General features: G+C 40.3%; 1 protein-coding gene across 6 annotated transcripts in view; it reads left to right on the forward strand.

Annotated features, from left to right (window-relative positions):
* foxp2 (forkhead box P2) overlaps window positions 1–19,958 on the forward strand; it is a 112,731-nt gene that overhangs the window by 62,403 nt on the left and 30,370 nt on the right. For all 6 annotated transcript variants that reach the window (XM_077544785.1, XM_077544787.1, XM_077544788.1 and 3 more), the window contains 5 exons: window positions 777–866; window positions 12,389–12,526; window positions 15,267–15,356; window positions 17,523–17,703; window positions 18,907–19,252. In XM_077544785.1, the coding sequence (XP_077400911.1) occupies window positions 777–866; window positions 12,389–12,526; window positions 15,267–15,356; window positions 17,523–17,703; window positions 18,907–19,252 (845 nt within the window). The remainder of the gene's footprint in view (window positions 1–776; window positions 867–12,388; window positions 12,527–15,266; window positions 15,357–17,522; window positions 17,704–18,906; window positions 19,253–19,958) is intronic.

Below are 19,958 nucleotides of genomic sequence, written 5' to 3' on the forward strand. Positions count from 1 at the left end.
TGGCAGACAAGGCTTAATGGCACTTACAAAGGGTTTTATACTAATAATTTTCTGGCAGATTTGGAATGACATGCAAGAAGTTTAACTGCCAATGTGGAGTAAACATTTTTGATTGGCGAGTACGTTCGAAGTTTGAACATGTTAAAATACGTTTGAACGTACTCGCAAAATTGTCCAAACCCGTAAGTACGTTCATACATACTCGCAGGTACGTTCAAATGTAATTGTAGGCTAATTGCTACAAACAGCATATTTCAAGTTGACATTAGTATGTTTTTTTGTTTTTTTGAAGCATTTGGCCAATTTAATACAATGTGCAAGTAATACCCCCAGGCATTATGGGAAAATATGCTATGCTTTAGCATTTAGCCTACAAATACATATGAATTTGTATTAGCAAGTATATTTAAATGTATTTGAATACATTAAAACATACTTGCAACATACTCACCAGTCAACAATATTTACTCCCCATTGATAGTTCCACGCTTCCGTACAGGACAAACCTCAACAATATGGACATTTTGTGGGAGTTGAGTTTTGTGAAAAATGGTCAAAGTGATGATTTGTTGTACTTAATGTTGTTTTGCTGTTCAGCAGTTTTGTGCCATCCTTGAATGGTCATTTTAAAATAAATGTATGAATTTACTGTAGTTTGTTTGCTTCAAACCCTCAAGTCGCTCATCCCTGCTCTGGACAAATGTTATTTCTCTTTGTGGGTTGCCAGAAAAACAGCCTGACATTTTTGCCCATCTTCTTCTTGTCTTTCTTGGCAGGCCCTCCAAGTAGCGAGGCAATTACTGTTGCAGCAGCCAGGCTGTGGCCTGAAATCTCCAAAGAGCCAGGACAAGCAGCGTCCACTGCAGGTAAAGCAGCTCCCTGTCTAATCTCCTTAAGTCCATCCATAATACATGCCCCCCACCCTCCTTCCCAAAAGATTGCCTGCGTTACACAAGTGTGTTTGATTTGGCCCGCGCAATCCCTCGGATCTGTCACAGAATCCTAAAGCCGGACGGCCGGGCGCTATTCTGCAGTAAGGTCAGCGTTGGCTTCTGAAAAACACACTGAGGAGACATCCAAGTCATTCGTGTCAAATCGGAGTAGATGGAATATTGGTCAATGGTCAATATCATGTACCGTAACTTGACTATAAGCCGGGCTAGCTAAATTTGGGGAATTCTCAAGATTGTTACATGTATAAGCCGCACCCAACTGTAAACCGCAGGTGTTTTAATGTTAACCCACCGGTATATAAGGGTTCCCCGCTAGCACAGAGGGGATTGTCGTGACAGAAATGACTGTTTGGGAAGACAAAGCGTGCCATTTATTAACATCTGAACAGCATTTGTGAGGTGCACAAACAATACAGCACACGTCCTGCAGTCACCGTTGTAGAAGTTCAGTATAACAACAGAACAAAACTTACAACGCTTGACAAGGCAACAACATCAAATGGCTAAATGCAGTCCGTTTTTAAAAGTGCTTGCCAATAACACGGCAGTAAAGGTGCATTAATAAAACCACGGCTGTACAAAAATGCATTACTGCAACGAAAATAACCAGCCTACTATAGCAGAAAAGTCATTCATTACCGGTAATTCACGTGCCATCGTCCTCTTCCTCAGTGTCGGAACCGAACAGCCCCAGAATGGCCTCGTCGGCCACTCTCTCTCCTTTGTTATCACTCTCAAAACCAAAAATCTCCTCTTCCACTTTGTCGGTGTCAGAATCGAACAGGTCGATCGCCTTTAAATTAAATGCAGCATCTAATGCACTTCTCCGTTTCTTTTCCATAACGAGGGCGCAAACTCGCTCTCGTTCTGTCTCTCCTACTGTATTTGGCCTCACTTGGTTTGTTTTGCTCTGCCTAAGCGCTCTTGTGCTTCTTTTATAGTGCGCCCCCTGGTGGATAAGCCGCACCGTTGTATTAGCCGCAGGGTCGAATGCAAGTGAAAAAAGTAGCGGCTTATAGCCCGGAAATTATGGTATTTGCCGCCAATAATACTCAAAAGTATAATTTAGGGATGGACGAATACCAAGACCAGGTTTCGGTATCGGGCTGGTTTCAATGTATCGGGTTCTCATGCAGGGTGCCGGTACCAGTGACCAAGGTCTTTGTTAATTGAAATTTCATGCTTCAACAGTAAGAGCAAAAAGTTTTCTATTCACCAAACACTTATTTATTGAAAAAAAAAATATATATATATATTTTTTTCTAATTCAAGACAGTCAGTGAGGTATAGGGTTGACTGGTGAACAAAATGAAAAAGGAGAGTAGCTAATTCGTTGAATCTGGCTCTCTTCACCATTAATTCAGAAAGTGTTCTTGTATTCCTTATCTCGGATAACGTGCACGATGTGTTCCCATCCTAATGTAGTTGACGACATCTTAGCATGTTGCAGTCTGCTAATTTTATCTTCGTGTCATTTCCATTTGTGGAGGCTAATTTAGCTTATTGACTGCGAGCCGTGTATTCCCGTCGTCATTGATTTGGGAAAAGGTCACACTTGCGTATATGCACGCTTCCACCTCTGTCACACCTCCGTACACATGAACACGTCCTACCGACACCTGCTGTTACCTTGGCTCGTGTTAACACTCTTCTCATTGTTCTCAAGGAACTTTGTTGTGCTTATCTGACTTTTTTTTTTGGTACCGTTATTAATATTTTTTGCCTTCACGGGCCAAATTCAATGGAGTTTGGGTGTAGCAACTCATTGGCTGCCATTGACGACTGTAGACGTCAAAGATCTAATTGAACTGTGTTAGCGGTTAATGAGACGGAAATTGGCGTCAACCTCACTGGATGATGCTTTCACAGAGTCTAGCAATGGCAACACATTCAATTGGTGTCACACCGTGTGGTTAATTACAAAAAAATACACTCGACGAAATCTTCGTCAAGCCTCTGCACATCAGGAGTGCTAAAAATGTCACTTTTATTATTTGGGAACAGTTGAAATTGTTGCTCAACTTCTTGAATTTATTTCTACAAGTGGGATGCTGGTCTACAAAATGCACACATATGTAGCAAAGAGACAATATTGAAAGGCAACATTGTGGGCGCATGATAACAATCAGGCCGTGTCCAAGCCTCGAATAACAGCCCAAGAAGGTAAATATTGAATATTTACATTTGCTTACTCCATCCTTGCCTGGTGTTGGTGATAAGAATCAATATGAATCGCGAGCTTGTCCTCGGCCATCACAAATCCAACCGTTGATCCGGCCTTTATTAACATCCCCGCCAAAAAGTCTCATTGTTGCAAAGCCATTCGAATGGGACTCCATTCCAAGTGACATTTTATCGAGGTCATGCTTTAATCGTGGAAATGTCAGTTTAAAACAGCAGCAGAAAGTTATTTTATAAAATTGCTTTGTTTGTTACAGTACTTCTACTTATTTACAGCGAGAGCTGAACAATTAATCAAATTCAAATGAACATCGCAATGTAGTAGGAGTCTGCTTCATTCCACTTAATTTCTCTAAAGAATATTTATATTTTAGTCAAACAATGTCTAGTACAGCTTCAAATAACTATTATTTTTATAATTGATTAATCAATGAATTAGATTTTTTTTTCTATTCCCTTATTCATAATCATGACATTATTCCAAATTAACAGTGAAGGTAATGCAAAAATTGTAATTGTGATTCGATTGTGGGATTGGTGTATAACATGTCAGAAAATTGACAGAAAACTGAATGTCATTGTTTTTCAAAGTCTAAGCAGATTTTGCTCAAGCACAAAAGATCAGTCTGCTTTCATGAAGGATTACAGAAATCTGTGATTTACTGTTAAAAGGATGGAATTCCAAGGATTTGAACAATTCTAAAATATGCAAGGTCCTTACATATTTCTTGAAAAAAAAAGATAATTGATTATTTATCAATTAATCATTGGACCTCTAGTGTCCAGGTACGTACAGTGCTTAAGAAGTGCATTCCACATGTTTACGTAATTGTTTCATGAAACATGAGAAGGTTAAGTGATGATGCCACACATTTGTTGTAATCTGATCTGTGACTTAGTGATTTATGTTTATGCCACACTTGTTGGGTTGAATGTTGTATAGTTGAGTAGTGAACGCTTCCGAAAACACTGCAAGTCAAAGTTTTTACCAAGTTAATAAGTATTTGCAGTAGATAAATTGTCTATTTTAGCGTAAGCCTAACCTATGTTACCACATTTAGCCAATGTATAATAAATCAGATTTTGTTTATTGTAATACAGATTGATTTATTGCTTGTGTTTGATAAAAACACACGGATCTTGATAAAATAATTGTGTATGAAATTGAAATATTGAGGAAAGATGAATCACAAATAGATTTTTTTTTTTTAATTGTTCTGCCCTGTTTGTTCCCAATGAAACTACTTCATTTTACGGGGATTATAAAATGTGTTTGACAGTGCAATATTTTATTAGCTTCTTCTTTGCCAATGGCGACGTGTTTTCCAGCACGCACATTTGATCCCCGTGTATGATTAACACAGCAGAAAGTGGGGAAAGGATTAATATCACCATGACATCCCGCTTTACTGATAAATCCTCTGCCGTCTTCCTCAGTCTTTGCTATTTAAGAGAGGGAAATGATCCATAGATCATGGCATGTAAATTATTTAGTACACATGCATCTAAGTGCCTCCGCTTGGAGTTTTAATTACCCGTATTAGTGGCTAAAGTCGCTCTCGCCTGACTAATTCTATCCGCTCGCTTGCTTGATGATGCGCAGGCAGGCAGGCCACTCCGGCATTTGCACACAAAGAAACAAGTCACAAACACACAAACCTGCACATTTGCGTAATGTGACAGGTCTATTATTACACGGTAAGCCCACGGGAGCGCTCAATAAACACCTATTTCTCCCGCTAAATCCTCCCCGCCGCTGCCATGCTGCTTCCTCGTCTTCTTCTTCTTGGTACTCATATTGGCACCGCGAAAGGTGTTTATACACTGACATTTGAAGCACAAATAAAGAATCGCCGACAACGAGAGGCGGGGAGGATTAGCGAGGCCGGCGCGCGGTGACGGTTTCATTGGCGTGTACATAATGCATCCTCACGCGGCACCAAACACACCCAAAGAAAACTTTCGCTGTTGCCAGACGCGACTATATGTGGGCGGATAGGACACGTTAGCTTGGCGCCCTCGGGCTGTGACGGCTGAGTGCTAATGACCGATCGCCACAGAATCGAATAAACAAATAGGATATTTAGCAGATGAGCACAACTTTATAGATGGACCAAGAAAATGAAATTTGCAGATTTTTCCCTGTATCGTCATCTATGTCAGTGGTTCTTACCTTGTTGGAGATACTGAACCCCACCAGTTTCCTATGCACATTCACCAAACTAACCCATCTTTATTGAAACATTTTATGATTTTTTTCTCAATATGATTTTATCCTCAAATTCAAGACAAAAGTATAGGGTTTAAAATCAACAGCAAGAAAGGAGCCTTTTCTAAAAAATCAGGCTGTCTTGCCTTGAATTCAGAAAGCATTGTGTTTAGGGCTGGGCAATAAATCAAATTAATTTGCTAAATCGTCATTTTGATCATCGCAATTTGCTAAATCGTGAAATCGAATTTTGTCTTCTGAATTGTTAAAAGCTGTTTGTTGTTCTTATGTTCTGTTACATCCAGATGTTATTGTGATATCTATATCTTAAGTTTATGTTAAAATTGATTTAGAATCAGTATACATTATTGTTGTCGGAAGATTTTGCACAGGAATTATTTCTGAAGAAATGACACAATTAAATAAACGTTTGTTGGGTTTATTAGATTAAAATCGTAGACGTCCTGAAAGACTGGGGAAAAAAAAAAGATTTTCTTGTAGCACTTAAAAACAACCATCACTGTTTTCTTAAGATAGAACCCAAGGGTAAGCAGATGCAATGAAAAGAGCATAGGCAGAAAAAATATATATGGGAAGAGGACCTTTGAAAAAATGATGCTATTTTAAATGGCAATCACAATATTAATGAAAATAAAACACACTTAGATTGTTTTTTGAAATCGTTCAGCCCTACTGTAGAACATGATAGTGAGCCCCAAGTGGCCAAAAATAATACCTGCTCCTCATATTCATATTTGATTGATATTATGCATAAAGCTTTAAAAAAAAAAATGCTTGCTACTTTGTGGATGTTGTCCAAGTGCTCTCAAAGTTGTAGGGGAAAAAAAGCAAAGATAAACATGAATAGTAACGAACAGACCAAATCTTTTCATCTGCAACATGCAAAAGCCAAATTGAACGGCATAAACATCCGCCATATTAATGAGGTGCAATTATTCCCCTTGCAGCATTGAGTGCCATCTGCGGAACCCTGAGCATTCAAGAACAGGTGTTTGTTTCTTTTCGGGACGTCCAATTAGCCCCATTTGTAGCCCAATAAAATCAACATCTGCTTTGCGGTCTTCCTCTATAAATTTCACACGTGATTAAAAAAAAAAGTGTTGATGAGAACAGGTTAGCTGACATCAGAAAAAAAAAAAGCTGTTATCTCACATTTACATGTATGAATAGCCCCTGGTTGCGTCTGAAAATACGATCACAGCTGAGGGCCATGGAGAAAAATGGGGAAAATATGATGTATTCATGAGCAAAACTTGTGTTGACTCTAAGAAGAAGGGGAAGAGGGGGGAAGCGTCAGCACATTTTAAGTCAAACACAACTGCTTTTATAACTAGAAAACAAGATTCCCTCCTTCCCCCCTTCCCTCCATCCCTCCCTCCTTTTTGTACCTACAGGACAAGCTTGGTAAATTGCGGGGACAGCGCAGGTTCATCATTGTGATGCAAAAGGAGGTGAAATGCAACCCCAAGGCGCTGCATAGCTGAGTTTGGAGAGAGGGAAGAAAGTGAGGAGGTGGGGTGGGGTGGGGGGGGGGGCTCAAAAGAAGTATCTCAGACCTTTGATGTAGCGGCAACAAATTTACCTTGTGACAGAAGATACATGGCCGCAATAAACGAGTTATACCAGCACTTACACATGCAATCAGATGATTCTGGCCAGGGTGTTAATTGGATCCTAACCGCCAGATCTGATACGCCTGGGCCCCGCTGGTGACGGGTGTGTGCGGAGGGGCGGGGGGAGCGGGAGAGGGGGGTTGTTGGAAGCCTTTCCGAGTGATGAACTGTAATTCAGTGAGCCGCGTGAAGCACTTGTAATTTACTGTGTGTCACTGATGAAGAGGCTGATCCAGTGGAAGGCCGTTTTACCTGCAACATCAGAGGGAAGTGCCACTGCCAAGCCGCCCCACACTCTATTCCAGCATCTTCTCTACTTAAGCATTTTTCTAAAAAAAAAACCTGCGGGGCGCCGTCCGTCGGGAGCAAACGCACGCACGCACGCCACTTGAGCGATAAAGCCGCCGCTATTTGTACTGATAGCGTCACAAACAAGCGAGGTCGCGCGCGGGGAGCGACGCACGCCGCGTTCAAAAGACTTAATCGATGTCTATCTGCATGTCGAGATAAATCAATGAGGAAAAACCGTGCTAAGCCTGCCCCCGATCTCCTCGGGCGCTTTTTATTCCAAGCTTTTTACATGATGCGTCTTTCTGTTGTGATAAATGGAGCTTCCCACGTAGCGCCGAGCGCTTATGGAAATTGATTTGGGAAAACATTTCGTAATCTACTTAGCCTGAGTCCTGACAATCTTCGGTATTGATCTCGCGGGTGCGCACTTGAACTTCAGAGTCGCGCGCCCGCCACGCCAGGTGCCCCCGGGGCCTCCGCGCTCCCTCACGCCCAAAGTGGCGGCCATCAATAATTGTGTTGCCGCGTTTGGCAGTAATTGGATAGTAAATGAGCAGCGTCGGCTCAAGGGAAACGAGAGGTCACGAGTCCAAAAGCAAAGGAGGGTCATCTTGAGTTTTGGCCCCAAGGGACGGTGGAATCGGGATTGCTCATCGTGGGCTGGCTTTTCATTGTCTTTCTGCCTCTTTTCAATGTGTACAAGCTCTTGTCTTAATTAGCAGTGGCTCTCGCTGCCAAGGGTCTGCAGTAATTATCAGCTCCAAGCCTTCCAGTTCTCAGCGTGGCGCAACTCAGCCTGTCCGACACTGCAGCACCGAGTCCTTGATAACCATCCGACACCTCCCCGCCTCCCCCGCCATGTTTATGGCTGACATCTAATCACCGCTTCCTGCCTCACACGGCGAGTTGTCTGCTAATTGTTTAACTCGGATACGCCGGCTATCGCCAAGGTTCGTCCGAAAAATCCATTTCTCTACACCTCATTGTGGAAATTGTGTAATGGATGGAAGATTTGGCCAATCTTTTCCTTTGAATTGTTCCATTTTAGTAATTGTAAACTCTAAAAACAAATGGGTTACAAATAACCCAACTATGGGTCAAAAATTAACCGATCCTCTACTTGGGTCGATTTGACCCAATTTGGAGTCAAGAAATCGATGACCTCATAAATATTGAAAAGATTCTTTACTTGGGTCAAAAAAATTGGGTCATTTTGGATAAAACGACTTAGAAAGTTGGGTCAAATTGACCCATAACGTGGATCGGTCCATTTTTGATCCATAATTGGGTTACTTTTGACTCAACTGTTTTTTTTAGAGTGTAGACTGATTTTATCAACCGATATTTGGCCCTTTTCGAAATGTTGGGTTACATTAGTGCTGCAAAAGCTCCAGTCCTGAACATGATCTTACTTGATGAGTAAAATCTTCTGCTTCTCACCATTGGCAATAAACGGAGCTGGAGAAACAGTGTATTTTTAAAATTAGGGTTGCCCGATTTTGGAAAAACATGCACTATTCGATATGGATGTTGAATAATACGATATCGATATTCTTGCGATATTTAACATGTACCTAAAGAAATTACATTTGTATTATCCAATTAAAGTTTCATGCTGCAAAATAAGTTGGCTAATTGTATACTTAGCCAAGTAATTGTAATAACTTGCATTTTTTTATATTTATAATTGTTTTCAAAGTTATTTAGTGTTAGTAATGCCTCTTGGCGATTTGGTGCAAATTTAAGTTTGCATCTGATTAGTCAGTCAGATAAAAACAAAACATTTCAAATTAAACTTATTGTGTGTCTTTGTGGTACACATATTGCATATACCAATATTGCAATGACAATATGTTTTTTCGATATATTGTGCAGCCCTACTTAGAATCACCGTGAACATTTTGAGTAAGTTTAATAAATGAAAGTGGACACACATTTCCTGATGGGAAACTTTGCTTCTGGAAAAGAAAAGGTTTGTCTCCCATTTCATTTTGGTGGGGGTGTCACACTCTCATTTAAATAGAATGAGGGGAGCCGCTTTGATTAGCCGGGAGTCTGCTGCGTTCCCTCCCACATTGGTGCCATTACCATCTTTTATCTCCGCTAGTCTTCTAAAATACCAAAAGAAAGTAAAAGCATGCAACTACATTGCCAACTACACTACACTATGTTTGCATACATTTATGGCCTAAATCTAAATATATATTCATCAATTAATGCATTTTTGCATGTTTTTGTACTCAAAAATGATTCTCTGTTGAAAAGTTAAAGACTAAAGGTAAAAAAGTAAAGTAATAGTACTGTAAAACAGTCAAATGTTCTAAATGTTCATATTTTTGTTGTCATAAGCGTTATGAGAGTAAAAAAGTTATTTTATTAATTATATAGATTAGCTCATTCACTGCCACTGACGGCTATAGACGTCAAAGATCCATTTTACTTGGCTGGCAATCATTGAACTCATTCGCTGCCATTGACAGTAATTTAAGTCAAAAATCAATTTTAACTGGTCTTTATTTATTAACCGGCTGTTGGATTTTTTTTTTTCCCTGCCCAATATTGTAATCGGCCTTAAAAAAAATCCAAAGTGGTCTGTCCCTTCTTTCTACTAATCGTGCATCATTCTCAATTTGGTTAATTATTGTGTGATTTCACGTCGTCATCAACTGCACGCCATTTGATTCTGAATGTTTTGGGTTGGGTTTTTTTCCTGCCTATTACGCTGTTTTGGTCTTGAAACAGTAGAACATAGCTTGTCATCAATGTCTCATTGTGGATTACAAAGCAACATACACACCTTCCAATCGGATATCATGTCCCCTCTTCTGCAGCGTGTGGATGTTTGTGCCAATGCCATCATCATGGAGTAAATGCTCATTAATTTCCCCCCTGCGTGGCAAAATCATTTCTCGCCGAAGCAATTCAGCCCGCTGTTCCTTTCAATTCGACGCTCACGTCAATCAAGCCCTGGTGCGGCATCTCGCCCAATGGAGGTGTTATATTCCCGCAATTATCATGTCATATACTCGAAAATGTAAATGAACGTGCGTGTAAAATTAAATTTATGGGTTGTCAGTGAAGAATGTGAACCAAGAGAGCAATTACTTATCTGCTTTCATCTGGTAGCCTCTGATACGTCAAGCATGCAGTTAAATGCGGGAATTAGCATTGTGCTGCACTTCACAATGCACTGAGGCTTTTTTCTCTATTTGATTTTTGGGAAGAAGAAAAAAAACAATCAGCGTAAGCAACTTGCAGGTGACTTCAACTAGTTTTTAGTTTGTATTGTCATTCTACTTCACTCATTAAAATGCTTTTTTTTTTTTTTTTTATAAATTCACTGCATTATTCATCGTATAGGTATTTGACCATGAATGCCTTTATTTCCCCACTTAGACAACACAGAAGCACTTTGAAGTACAGTGTGGAATTTTAAAAGCAAATTCACTTTATATATGCATGCGCATACATTTCTGTTAAATCCAAAGCCTTTTCTGCTTTTGTGCAGTAAAAACATCTCTGAGCCAGCATCCAATTAATAGTCTTAATGAGTGCATCTTTAATGTTGTTTCTGCACCATTGTCACGGCGGCCTGACACAGAACCAGTCGTGACTGCGGGGTAATTACTTACTTACCTTGCCAATGTACCTTTAAGGGTTAATAACGTTGAAGGTGTAAGCAGGCCATTTGCATAATTACGCGCGGGCTGTTTAATTGCCAACTTTTTGACGGCTTTTGTTCAGCCTCCCGCTTGTTGTGCACGCGTTTCCTTGTCGTCCGCAGCTCCGACAACATCCTCCTCCTCCGCGTCCTCGTGCACCTTCGGCCAACTCCCTCCTCGCTAAGACCCTAATGAACAATGGAGGCAGGATTTGTTTGAATATGAATATGAATGTGCAGCAGGGGCCGGCTGCGAGTTGACCTTCAGATGTGATTTTCAGTTCATCAGGATTAGTCAAGGCGGGCGATCAGGAGCCACTAATGCATAATGACTTCTAAAATGAAAAATGTGTAGTGACCATGCAAATGTCTCAGCTAATCAAAGAGGGGGGAGAACCTGGGCCGGGAAGGGGAGAGGAGCTAAACAAGGACGTGTCAAGGCCTGACAGCCTGCAAGGAAGGCAGCGAGAAAGAAGGGAAGAGAGACACGCGTGGAAAGTAATCAAGGCGCCTTGATTAGCGGCGATGAGGACGGGGATGTCTTATTGGCCCCTTGACACAACGTGCGGGACGGCTACCGTCATGGCCGCCCGGACGACAAACACCGCTGCAATTAGTGTCCGCCTGGGCGTGACTACATGTTGATATTATCATCGGATTGGTTGGGAAAATCCAAGATGCCGGAAACATTTCGTGTGTAAGAATCACATTCAAGTGGAGTTCATTTTGTGCGGTTTGATCAAGTCGAGTACAATCAATAAACAAGAACATTTCTGAACAACTGAGCTGTTTTAATCCACTTCCTGGCTGTTTCACATTAGCTTCACTGATAGGAAAATTTGAAGTAGGGGAGTTCAAGGGACCTGCTAATTAAGGTCTATGTCTATTTAAATGGCTTACTTTTCCCTACGGGAATGGGGAGGATGGAAAAATAAGACGAGCAACACAAAGGCACGGCACCCAACTGTCCTTCAACATCTCCTCTAGCCAACATTGAACAAAATTGGAGTGTTAAAATTTCAGGGTTACATTTTTGGGACTTGCTTTTAACTCCTGAAGTGTAATTTTTGCATTTTCAGAGTTAAATGGTGTCCACAGTAGGTTTAAAAGTTTTTTTTTTTAATATATATAATTATATTCAGTGTGCACCAATATATACACCAAGTGGGGCGACGTGGCTCAGTGGTAGAGTCGCCATCTCCCAACCCTGAGGTTGTGGGTTCAATCCCATGCCACTGTGACCACGTTGAACTAACCTTGAGCAAGATACTGAACCCTCCTGTTGAGCGCCTGTTGCTGCGTCATCAGTAGGTGACTGAGTAGTCGAATGTAAAAATAAAGCACTTTGAGGGCCTTGTAAAGTGAAAAAATGCTGTATAAAATGAAGTGCCAAATGTAACTCAGTTCTGGAAAAGGTCTCTTCCTCAACCTTCCTTTCCATTCCTCTGCTATGTCGTAGGTTCCTGTCTCAGTGGCCATGATGAGTCCCCAGGTGATCACGCCACAACAAATGCAGCAGATCCTCCAGCAGCAGGTGCTCTCCCCGCAGCAGCTACAGGCGCTCCTCCAGCAGCAGCAGGCGGTCATGCTGCAGCAGGTAAACCGTCAACACCACGGCTCCAGACCAAATCTGCCCTTTAACATTGGGACATTTTGAAATTTCTTTACCCTTCCCACGTTTAAACACATTTCACCTTGAAACATATTAAAAACGTATTCCTTAGCATTAGCATCTATCTCACTCTCTTGGTGTCAAAAAATGGGAGACGATCATGTAACATCACTTTGAGAATCAGAATCATCATCTTTTATCATCTTTAAGTATGTAAAAAGCAAACAAATTTGTCTTCGGTAGTATGAGCTACACCGATATTGCAGTAAAAAGCAGGAACTTTGAGAAAACAAATAGAGGGCTCTAACTTACGCACTGCCAAAAAGAAGCAAAGTTGTTTGTCACACTTGAAGTCTGCTGTAAACATTGTATAAGTAAATGCCAAAATGTTCAACCAAACCAAATAATTTTGTCTCATGAAAGTCCACCACGCATTTAGTGCTAGCATGTAATGTTAAACGCCATAGCAAGCTAACGGAAGTTACCATAAAGTTAGAGTAATTATAAGACATTAAACAGCTGCTATTTTAACTCGCTCACACACATAAAGCATAAAAAATAAAACTTTGGATGTATCAAAATGTTCAACCAAACCGTATAATTTCATTTTGTGAAAGACCACTCCTTTGTTGCTAGCATGCGATGTTAAATGCCATAGCAAGCTAAAGGAAATTAGCATAGAGATTACAGTAATTATGTGCCTTCAAACAGCTGCAACAACCCACAAAAAAGTTAAAATTTATGGTTTGAATACTAAAATGTTCAACTAAACCATATCATTTCATATAATGCAAGGCCGCTAGCTTATAGCTAGCATGTAATATTAAATGCAAAAGACGAGCTTATGGAAATTAGCTTTGAGTTTGCGCTAATTATGAACCTTTAAACCAGCTTTTACTTTAACACTCTGCACAACATAGAAATAAAACAAAAGCAAATTGAACAAAATGCAGCTTTGCTTTACCTCTATGCAGTAAAACTGACCCCGTGCATGCTAGCTACCAGTTGCTGCGTACGTCCTTGACATGCTTTTACCGAGAGGAATCTGAAATTACCTAGCTTGCTCCACGTCGCCTCTAATTAAGCATCTCCCACGTGTCGCCGGTTCAATTCCCTCATCTGGGACTGCAAGCCACTACTCGGTGCTGAGTGATAGTGTAGGTGACGGATGATGTAACATTTAGGAACGCGGCGGTGTCAGAGTTGAAGTGCATTTCTCATTTGTGGATTTGATTAAGGAAAGGAGAATTGTTTAATTAAGATTGTCACTTATCACGATTGTTCCTCTTTATTCCGGGATGTCACGTTGTGTGCGGTAGACTTTGCGACCGCGTCTGTCATGGCAACTTACGGGCACTTAAATGCTCAATTATTAATCGGGAGAATTAGATTTCGGCAATATACGAGATATGCGAGCGGCGTTGTATTATGTCGAAGCATCAGTTGTTCATAATGAACGGGAAACACTCTGTTGCAAATGAGACTGTGAGCAATGTTCTGTTGTTGATTTATGTTGATGAACTGAATGGAGCAAGAGTTTGCAGTCAGTCATAGCCTCACATTCATTGTTTGCTATTTTTATTAGTGTGTATTTAATCATGTGGATGCATCTATATGGAAGAGAACTGCACCATCCATTTCAATGGTGAGTTCTATTAAATAGAAAGATTGCAAGGTAATACAGTTGACATTTAAAAATATTCTTCGGCTGCATTTTAAACGCATTAACAAGATGCCGAATGTATGCCAAAGCAACACGTGGTTCTATAACTCTGTTCCATAAAAGACAGAAAGGGAGTGCTACCATCAGTGTTGCTTTAACTCCATCTATGTGTAAGAAAAATTGACTCTTTTAACTGTTGTCTGAACTATATTCAGTATGGTCCAATATAGACACATTAAGTGTAAAGTTTAAAAATCAACACTGACTAGTGTCGACTAGTGTTAAATTTCAGCTACTATCAGAGTTTTTTTTTTTTAACTCCATCTTAGTGTAAAAAAAAAATAAAAAAAATAAAAACACTTAAAGGTGTTGAATTACTGCCGATTTTGCGTTGATGTTGAAAGGCTAAAATGGGAGGATTTGGACAATTTTAAGTGAAAGAATGGCTCTAAACCAGAGGTGGCCAAGTTCGGTCCTCGAGAGCCCCTATCCAGCCTGTTTTCCATGTTTCTCTCCACTAACGCACCTGATTCATGATCAGGATCGTTATCGGGCTTCTGCAAAGCTTGCTGATGAGCTGATCATTAGATTCAGCTGCGCTGAAAGAGGGAGACATGGAAAACAGGCTGGATAGGGGCTCTCGAGGACTGAACTTGACCACCCCTGCTCCAAACAATTGCTCGATTATTGGAATAGTGTTTTGATACTTGATTAGTTGTCGATTTAATTAATCTTGGCAGCTCTAGAGTAAACACATCTCAGCAAATTGCTTGTTTTAGACCAAAAAATACAAGTTATGTTTTTGAGTTGGGCCCATAAACAGAAAAGGCAGATGCAAATTCCAAAAGCTGTCAAAAAACATTACTGATAATGTGTAGCAGTTTTTGCATAATCAATGCATAACTTATGGCTGTATATTTAATGGAAAATCTGCATTTCATGGGCGAGCTTGTAAATTAATTCAAATCTTTCCTATGCAATGCAATAAAGTGTGTCGACTTGTTTGGGCTATATGAAAGCAAATTTGGGGACAATTAATGTGTGTGTTTGTTTTGTGTGCAGCAACACCTGCAGGAGTTTTATAAGAAACAGCAGGAGCAGCTTCATCTCCAGCTTCTCCAGCAGCAACATCCTGGCAAACAAGCTAAAGAGGTACGTTTTTTTCCTTCTTTTTGTTTTCTATTAGACGTCCTCCACCAATCATCAATCCAAGCTACTTAATGCAGAGGATGCTGTGACTTGCTCAGTTAATGAAGTGTTTCGAGCAACAACAACAATTTCTAGAATAGAGACCGAAAGGGAAAAAAGGCGACCGGGTGTGACTCATTAGTGAATTGCTTCTACACCCACACACACATGAACACACAAATCAGCACTCTGCTATCCTGAAGTTGCACTGTGTGCCACTCATAAATCACATTGACAGGCAGCCGGTCAACACAAATATATAGCACTGTCTCATCAGCTGGCTATCATAGAAGAAAGACGGAGCGAGTTTGACAGCTTCAGCAATGCCCGGCCAGTCAGGCCTACTCCAAATACAGTCAAATTGATCGGAAAACGCACGTGGCATCGCTCTTTCTTTGTCTCCTCCAGCAGCCCATTACGTCGCCCTGACAGGAAGCAGCGCGCGACCTCCCGGCGGCTTTGTTTCTGTTTGGATTTGTAAATTGTTTTATTTTTGCTGCTGTCGAATATGGAATAGAAATTGCTCCCTTATTTCTCCAGAGGAGGTGGGATGGGATGGTTGGGAGACGTCAGAAACTCTGCATCGCTACATTATGTAGCAGGTTGTGTTCCAGTGAGCTCATCACTGAGGTTCCATGATACAAACATACTGATTTGATCCAAGTGGTTTGGTTTGGTTGCTTTTGCAGTCTGCTTCGGCTTTGGGTCATTGTCCATCTGCACTGTGAAGCATCGTCCAATGAGCTCTGAAGCATTTGGCTGAACTTGGGCACAAAATATTGCTCGAAACACTTTCAAATTCATCCTGCTGCTTTTGTTAGCAGTCAGATCATCAATAAATACAGTACAAGGGACAACTAATTCCTTTGGTAGCCATAGATGTCCACCTGGCTATGGAACAGTTGAGCAGCCAAATGACCCATTACTTTTACTCACGGCATTCCATTTCAAATCTTGACAGCAAAAAGATGAGAATTGTATCTTTGTCCCAATATTTATGGACCTGAGATTATTATGTTGAACTTTCCACTGAAATATATAAAAATTCAAAGCCACTCTCATGCTCAAGGTCTCTTTCCAGATGCTTGCGGCCAGCACACTAAGAACATTGGGTAAAAAAAATAAACAAACTGGGTGAAAAAAGGATCAACTTTACTCAAGTTTTTGGGTTATTCAATTAACCCAAAACGTTGGGTCAAATGAATAACCCACAAAACAACCCAAAAATTGGTTTGCTTTGTGGGTTATTAATTTAATTTCCCCCAACATTATTACAGGGACAACGTTATTTAACCCAAAAAAGTTGGGTCAATTAATTTTTGATCTAGTTCAATTGTGTTATTTAATTTACCCAAAAAGTTGAGTCAAGTGAATAAACTACAAAACAACTCCCCAAAAATGGTTGCTTTGTAGATTATTAATTTAATTTGTTTAATAACTGAAAAAGATGGGTTGGTTTTTTGATCAAATTCAATTGGGTTGTTCAATTAACCCAAGAAGTTGGGTCAAACAAATAAACGACAAACCAACCCGAAAAATTTGGTTGCTTTGTGGATTATTAATTTAATTTTTAACTGAAAAGATGGGTCAGTCCATTTTTTAAAATCTAATTTGGATTATTTTTAGAGCGCAAGATAGCATAATAAAAAAATATATATATTTATATATATACAAGCTAAAATGTCACATGGCACACACATTATATTCTGAAAAATCGTAATCACCCCCCAAAAAAATAAAAAATAAAAATAATTATAATAATAAATGTTTTTTTTTCCAATTACACAACACCTGTTGTGTTAATTTCTGTTAAAAATAGTTTAACTTGACTTTATATAAATGGCTCAGTAGTTGACTTTTGACTGTTGTGATGGTACGTCATGTGATTTCTTTATTATTGTAATCCCTTCATACCAACTATGTTGAGCAAAAAAAAAAAGTAGACGGACGATTTGTGCAATATGAATTCACATGTATAACGAAAGGTATGGTGTTCCACAGGGTTTAATTCGGCCTCAGCTATTTTCATTGCTCTCACAGCTAAAGCAAGCCGTAAACGTCGCTTTTCTTGCCACACTTTCTCAAGTCATTAAGTCTCCTGTAATTTTCCCGCCCTCTCTTTCACTATAGCAACAGCAGCAGCAGCAGCAGCTGGCCGCCCAGCAGCTCGTCTTCCAGCAGCAGCTTCTGCAGATGCAGCAGCTCCAGCAGCAGCAGCACCTGCTCAACATGCAGCGGCAGGGCCTGCTCTCGCTGCCCGGGCCCGCCCCCGGCCAGGCCGCCCTGCCCGGACAGACTCTGCCCCCGCAAGGTAAGAGGATGAGACGCATACTGTGTTTTGTCGGCAGGTTTAAGGTGCAAATGTTTGTCAAATGCTTCTCTACCCCCCTGTCTGGCTGTGTCTTGCTCATCTGTATGCACCTGTGGCCCCCCTGTGTTATCTCGTCGTACGTTTGTGTGTTTGCATTGCCCTCATTGGTATGCTCCTCCGCCGGCCGCCTTGTCCCTAACTTGCCACATGATCGCCTTGACACCTTCCATACCTCATTTCGTGTCCGTATTTGCTGTTCGTCTGTTCCCCAACACTCCATCAGCTTCCCCGCTGCCTCTTCTTCTTCTTGTTTACCTGCTTTGCTGACAAGCAGAGAATAGAAGGCTCCATTTTCTTCCCCAGAACAAAATCAACACCTTTGTTTGTAGTTTCACAAATGCCAGAGATAATATATAATCTATATTTATTTTTTCCATCTCAGAAACTGATTGAATACTAGTAGAAACATTAGATTACATAAAATGACATAATGCTTAACTATATTTATTTGAATAACTATTTGGTAATAATTATAAAAGAAAAATAATCATTTCTCTCATTAAATTATTGGTCACTTGTTTCATTGTAAATAATAAAATATAATTTTATTTTGTACACTTTGAAATTGTTATAAGTATTTACAAGTCCTGTAGTATTTGTTGCATTAATTTTACAATTTATATTCCTCAAAATGATTTGTTGAAATGTATTTATTCATTTCTTTTATTTGTCATTTTATCTCATTATGGTTGATATTAGAAAAAATATTATATTACAAAACAGAGCATTTAACATTTCATTTATTTTATTAAATATTTGGTAATAGTTATGATTAACAATAAATAATACAAATTAAATTTATTAAAATATTTATTAGTAATATTGTACTTATTTGCACATTTATTCATTTGGATTTTAATAATTTTTGTATTTAAATAATTACTTTTAGTAAATAATAAAATACAAATATATAGCAAAAGTAATTTTAAATGTAAAGTATTTTATTAAGTAATGGTAAATTCATTAAAACTACATAAATTATCAGTAGTACTATAAAAAAAAAGATTTATAAAAATAAAATACAACTATTTTACATACATGTTTCTTTATTTTATTTCATATTTGACATTGACAAATGAAAAATCAGCCTTACTATACTGGGATGCCATTTTGGATCATTCCTTTTGATTTTTTTCACTCCAGCCGGCCTGAGCCCCGCAGAGCTCCAGCAGCTGTGGAAGGATGTGACCGGAGGTGGCGGGGGCGGAGGTGGCGGCGGTGGCGGCGGCCACACCATGGAGGACAATGTCATCAAACACGGCGGCTGTGGCGTCAACAACACGGGTGCGGGCATCACCGGCGGCCTGGACCTCTCCACCAACAACCACAACCACAACAGCAACAGCAGCAGCAGCAACTCTTCGTCAACTACCTCCTCCTCCAACCCCCCCAAAGTGTCGCCGCCCATCTCGCACCATTCCATCGCCAACGGACAGTCCCCTGTCCTCAACCACAGACGAGAGCGCGAGCGGGAACGGGAGCGAGACGGGTAAACATCCGCGAAATGCTTTGCAGGGGAAAAAAAAAGAACACAAGATGAAACAAATAACAACATAAGCTTGTTTCCCTCACAACTCTGCACTCCCACATTATTTGTTCCTCTTCAAAGCGGCGGCGTTGTTAACTAAAGGGAAAACAAGATGTTTTGTTTATTTGTTTAATAGTTGATCACTTTCTTCGTCATGTGCACAAAACAAGAGGTTTGTTGTCCCAGAGGAATGCGCGTGCCGTTGAACGCGCTTAGCTTGCACGCCGATATCAAAAGCCAGCAAAGGAAGACATGCAGGCACAGGCACACAACAACAAACCTCTCTGGCAGACAAGACGAGATAACATTAAGTATTTAGTGCTTTCTGACGCTTTTGAAAATTACCTTCCTTGCTTGCTTGTCATGTAAACAGAATACATGATGCCTTGAGTGGCGTTTCCAGGATGTTTATCCTTGTGATGGCGTGTTTTATGAATGCACCCCTGCACCAGAACACTGACTGTTCACATATCGGCCCATGCATTATTCAAAGGCTTTACTTGGGCGATATTATAATAAGGCCTTATGGAAGCGCAGCTTGGAGGTGGAAGTGCTGTGTAATTGGTTTACAGTAGATGCTATCACTGCGGTGCCACTAGTAGGCGGGAAAAAGGATATCTGGAGGAAGCGTGAGGAAAAAAGACTTTATCTGCCCGTGTCCCGAGGG

The sequence above is a fragment of the Vanacampus margaritifer genome, chromosome 15, assembly GCF_051991255.1.
Source record: "Vanacampus margaritifer isolate UIUO_Vmar chromosome 15, RoL_Vmar_1.0, whole genome shotgun sequence".
Classification (NCBI taxonomy): Eukaryota; Metazoa; Chordata; class Actinopteri; order Syngnathiformes; family Syngnathidae; genus Vanacampus; species Vanacampus margaritifer.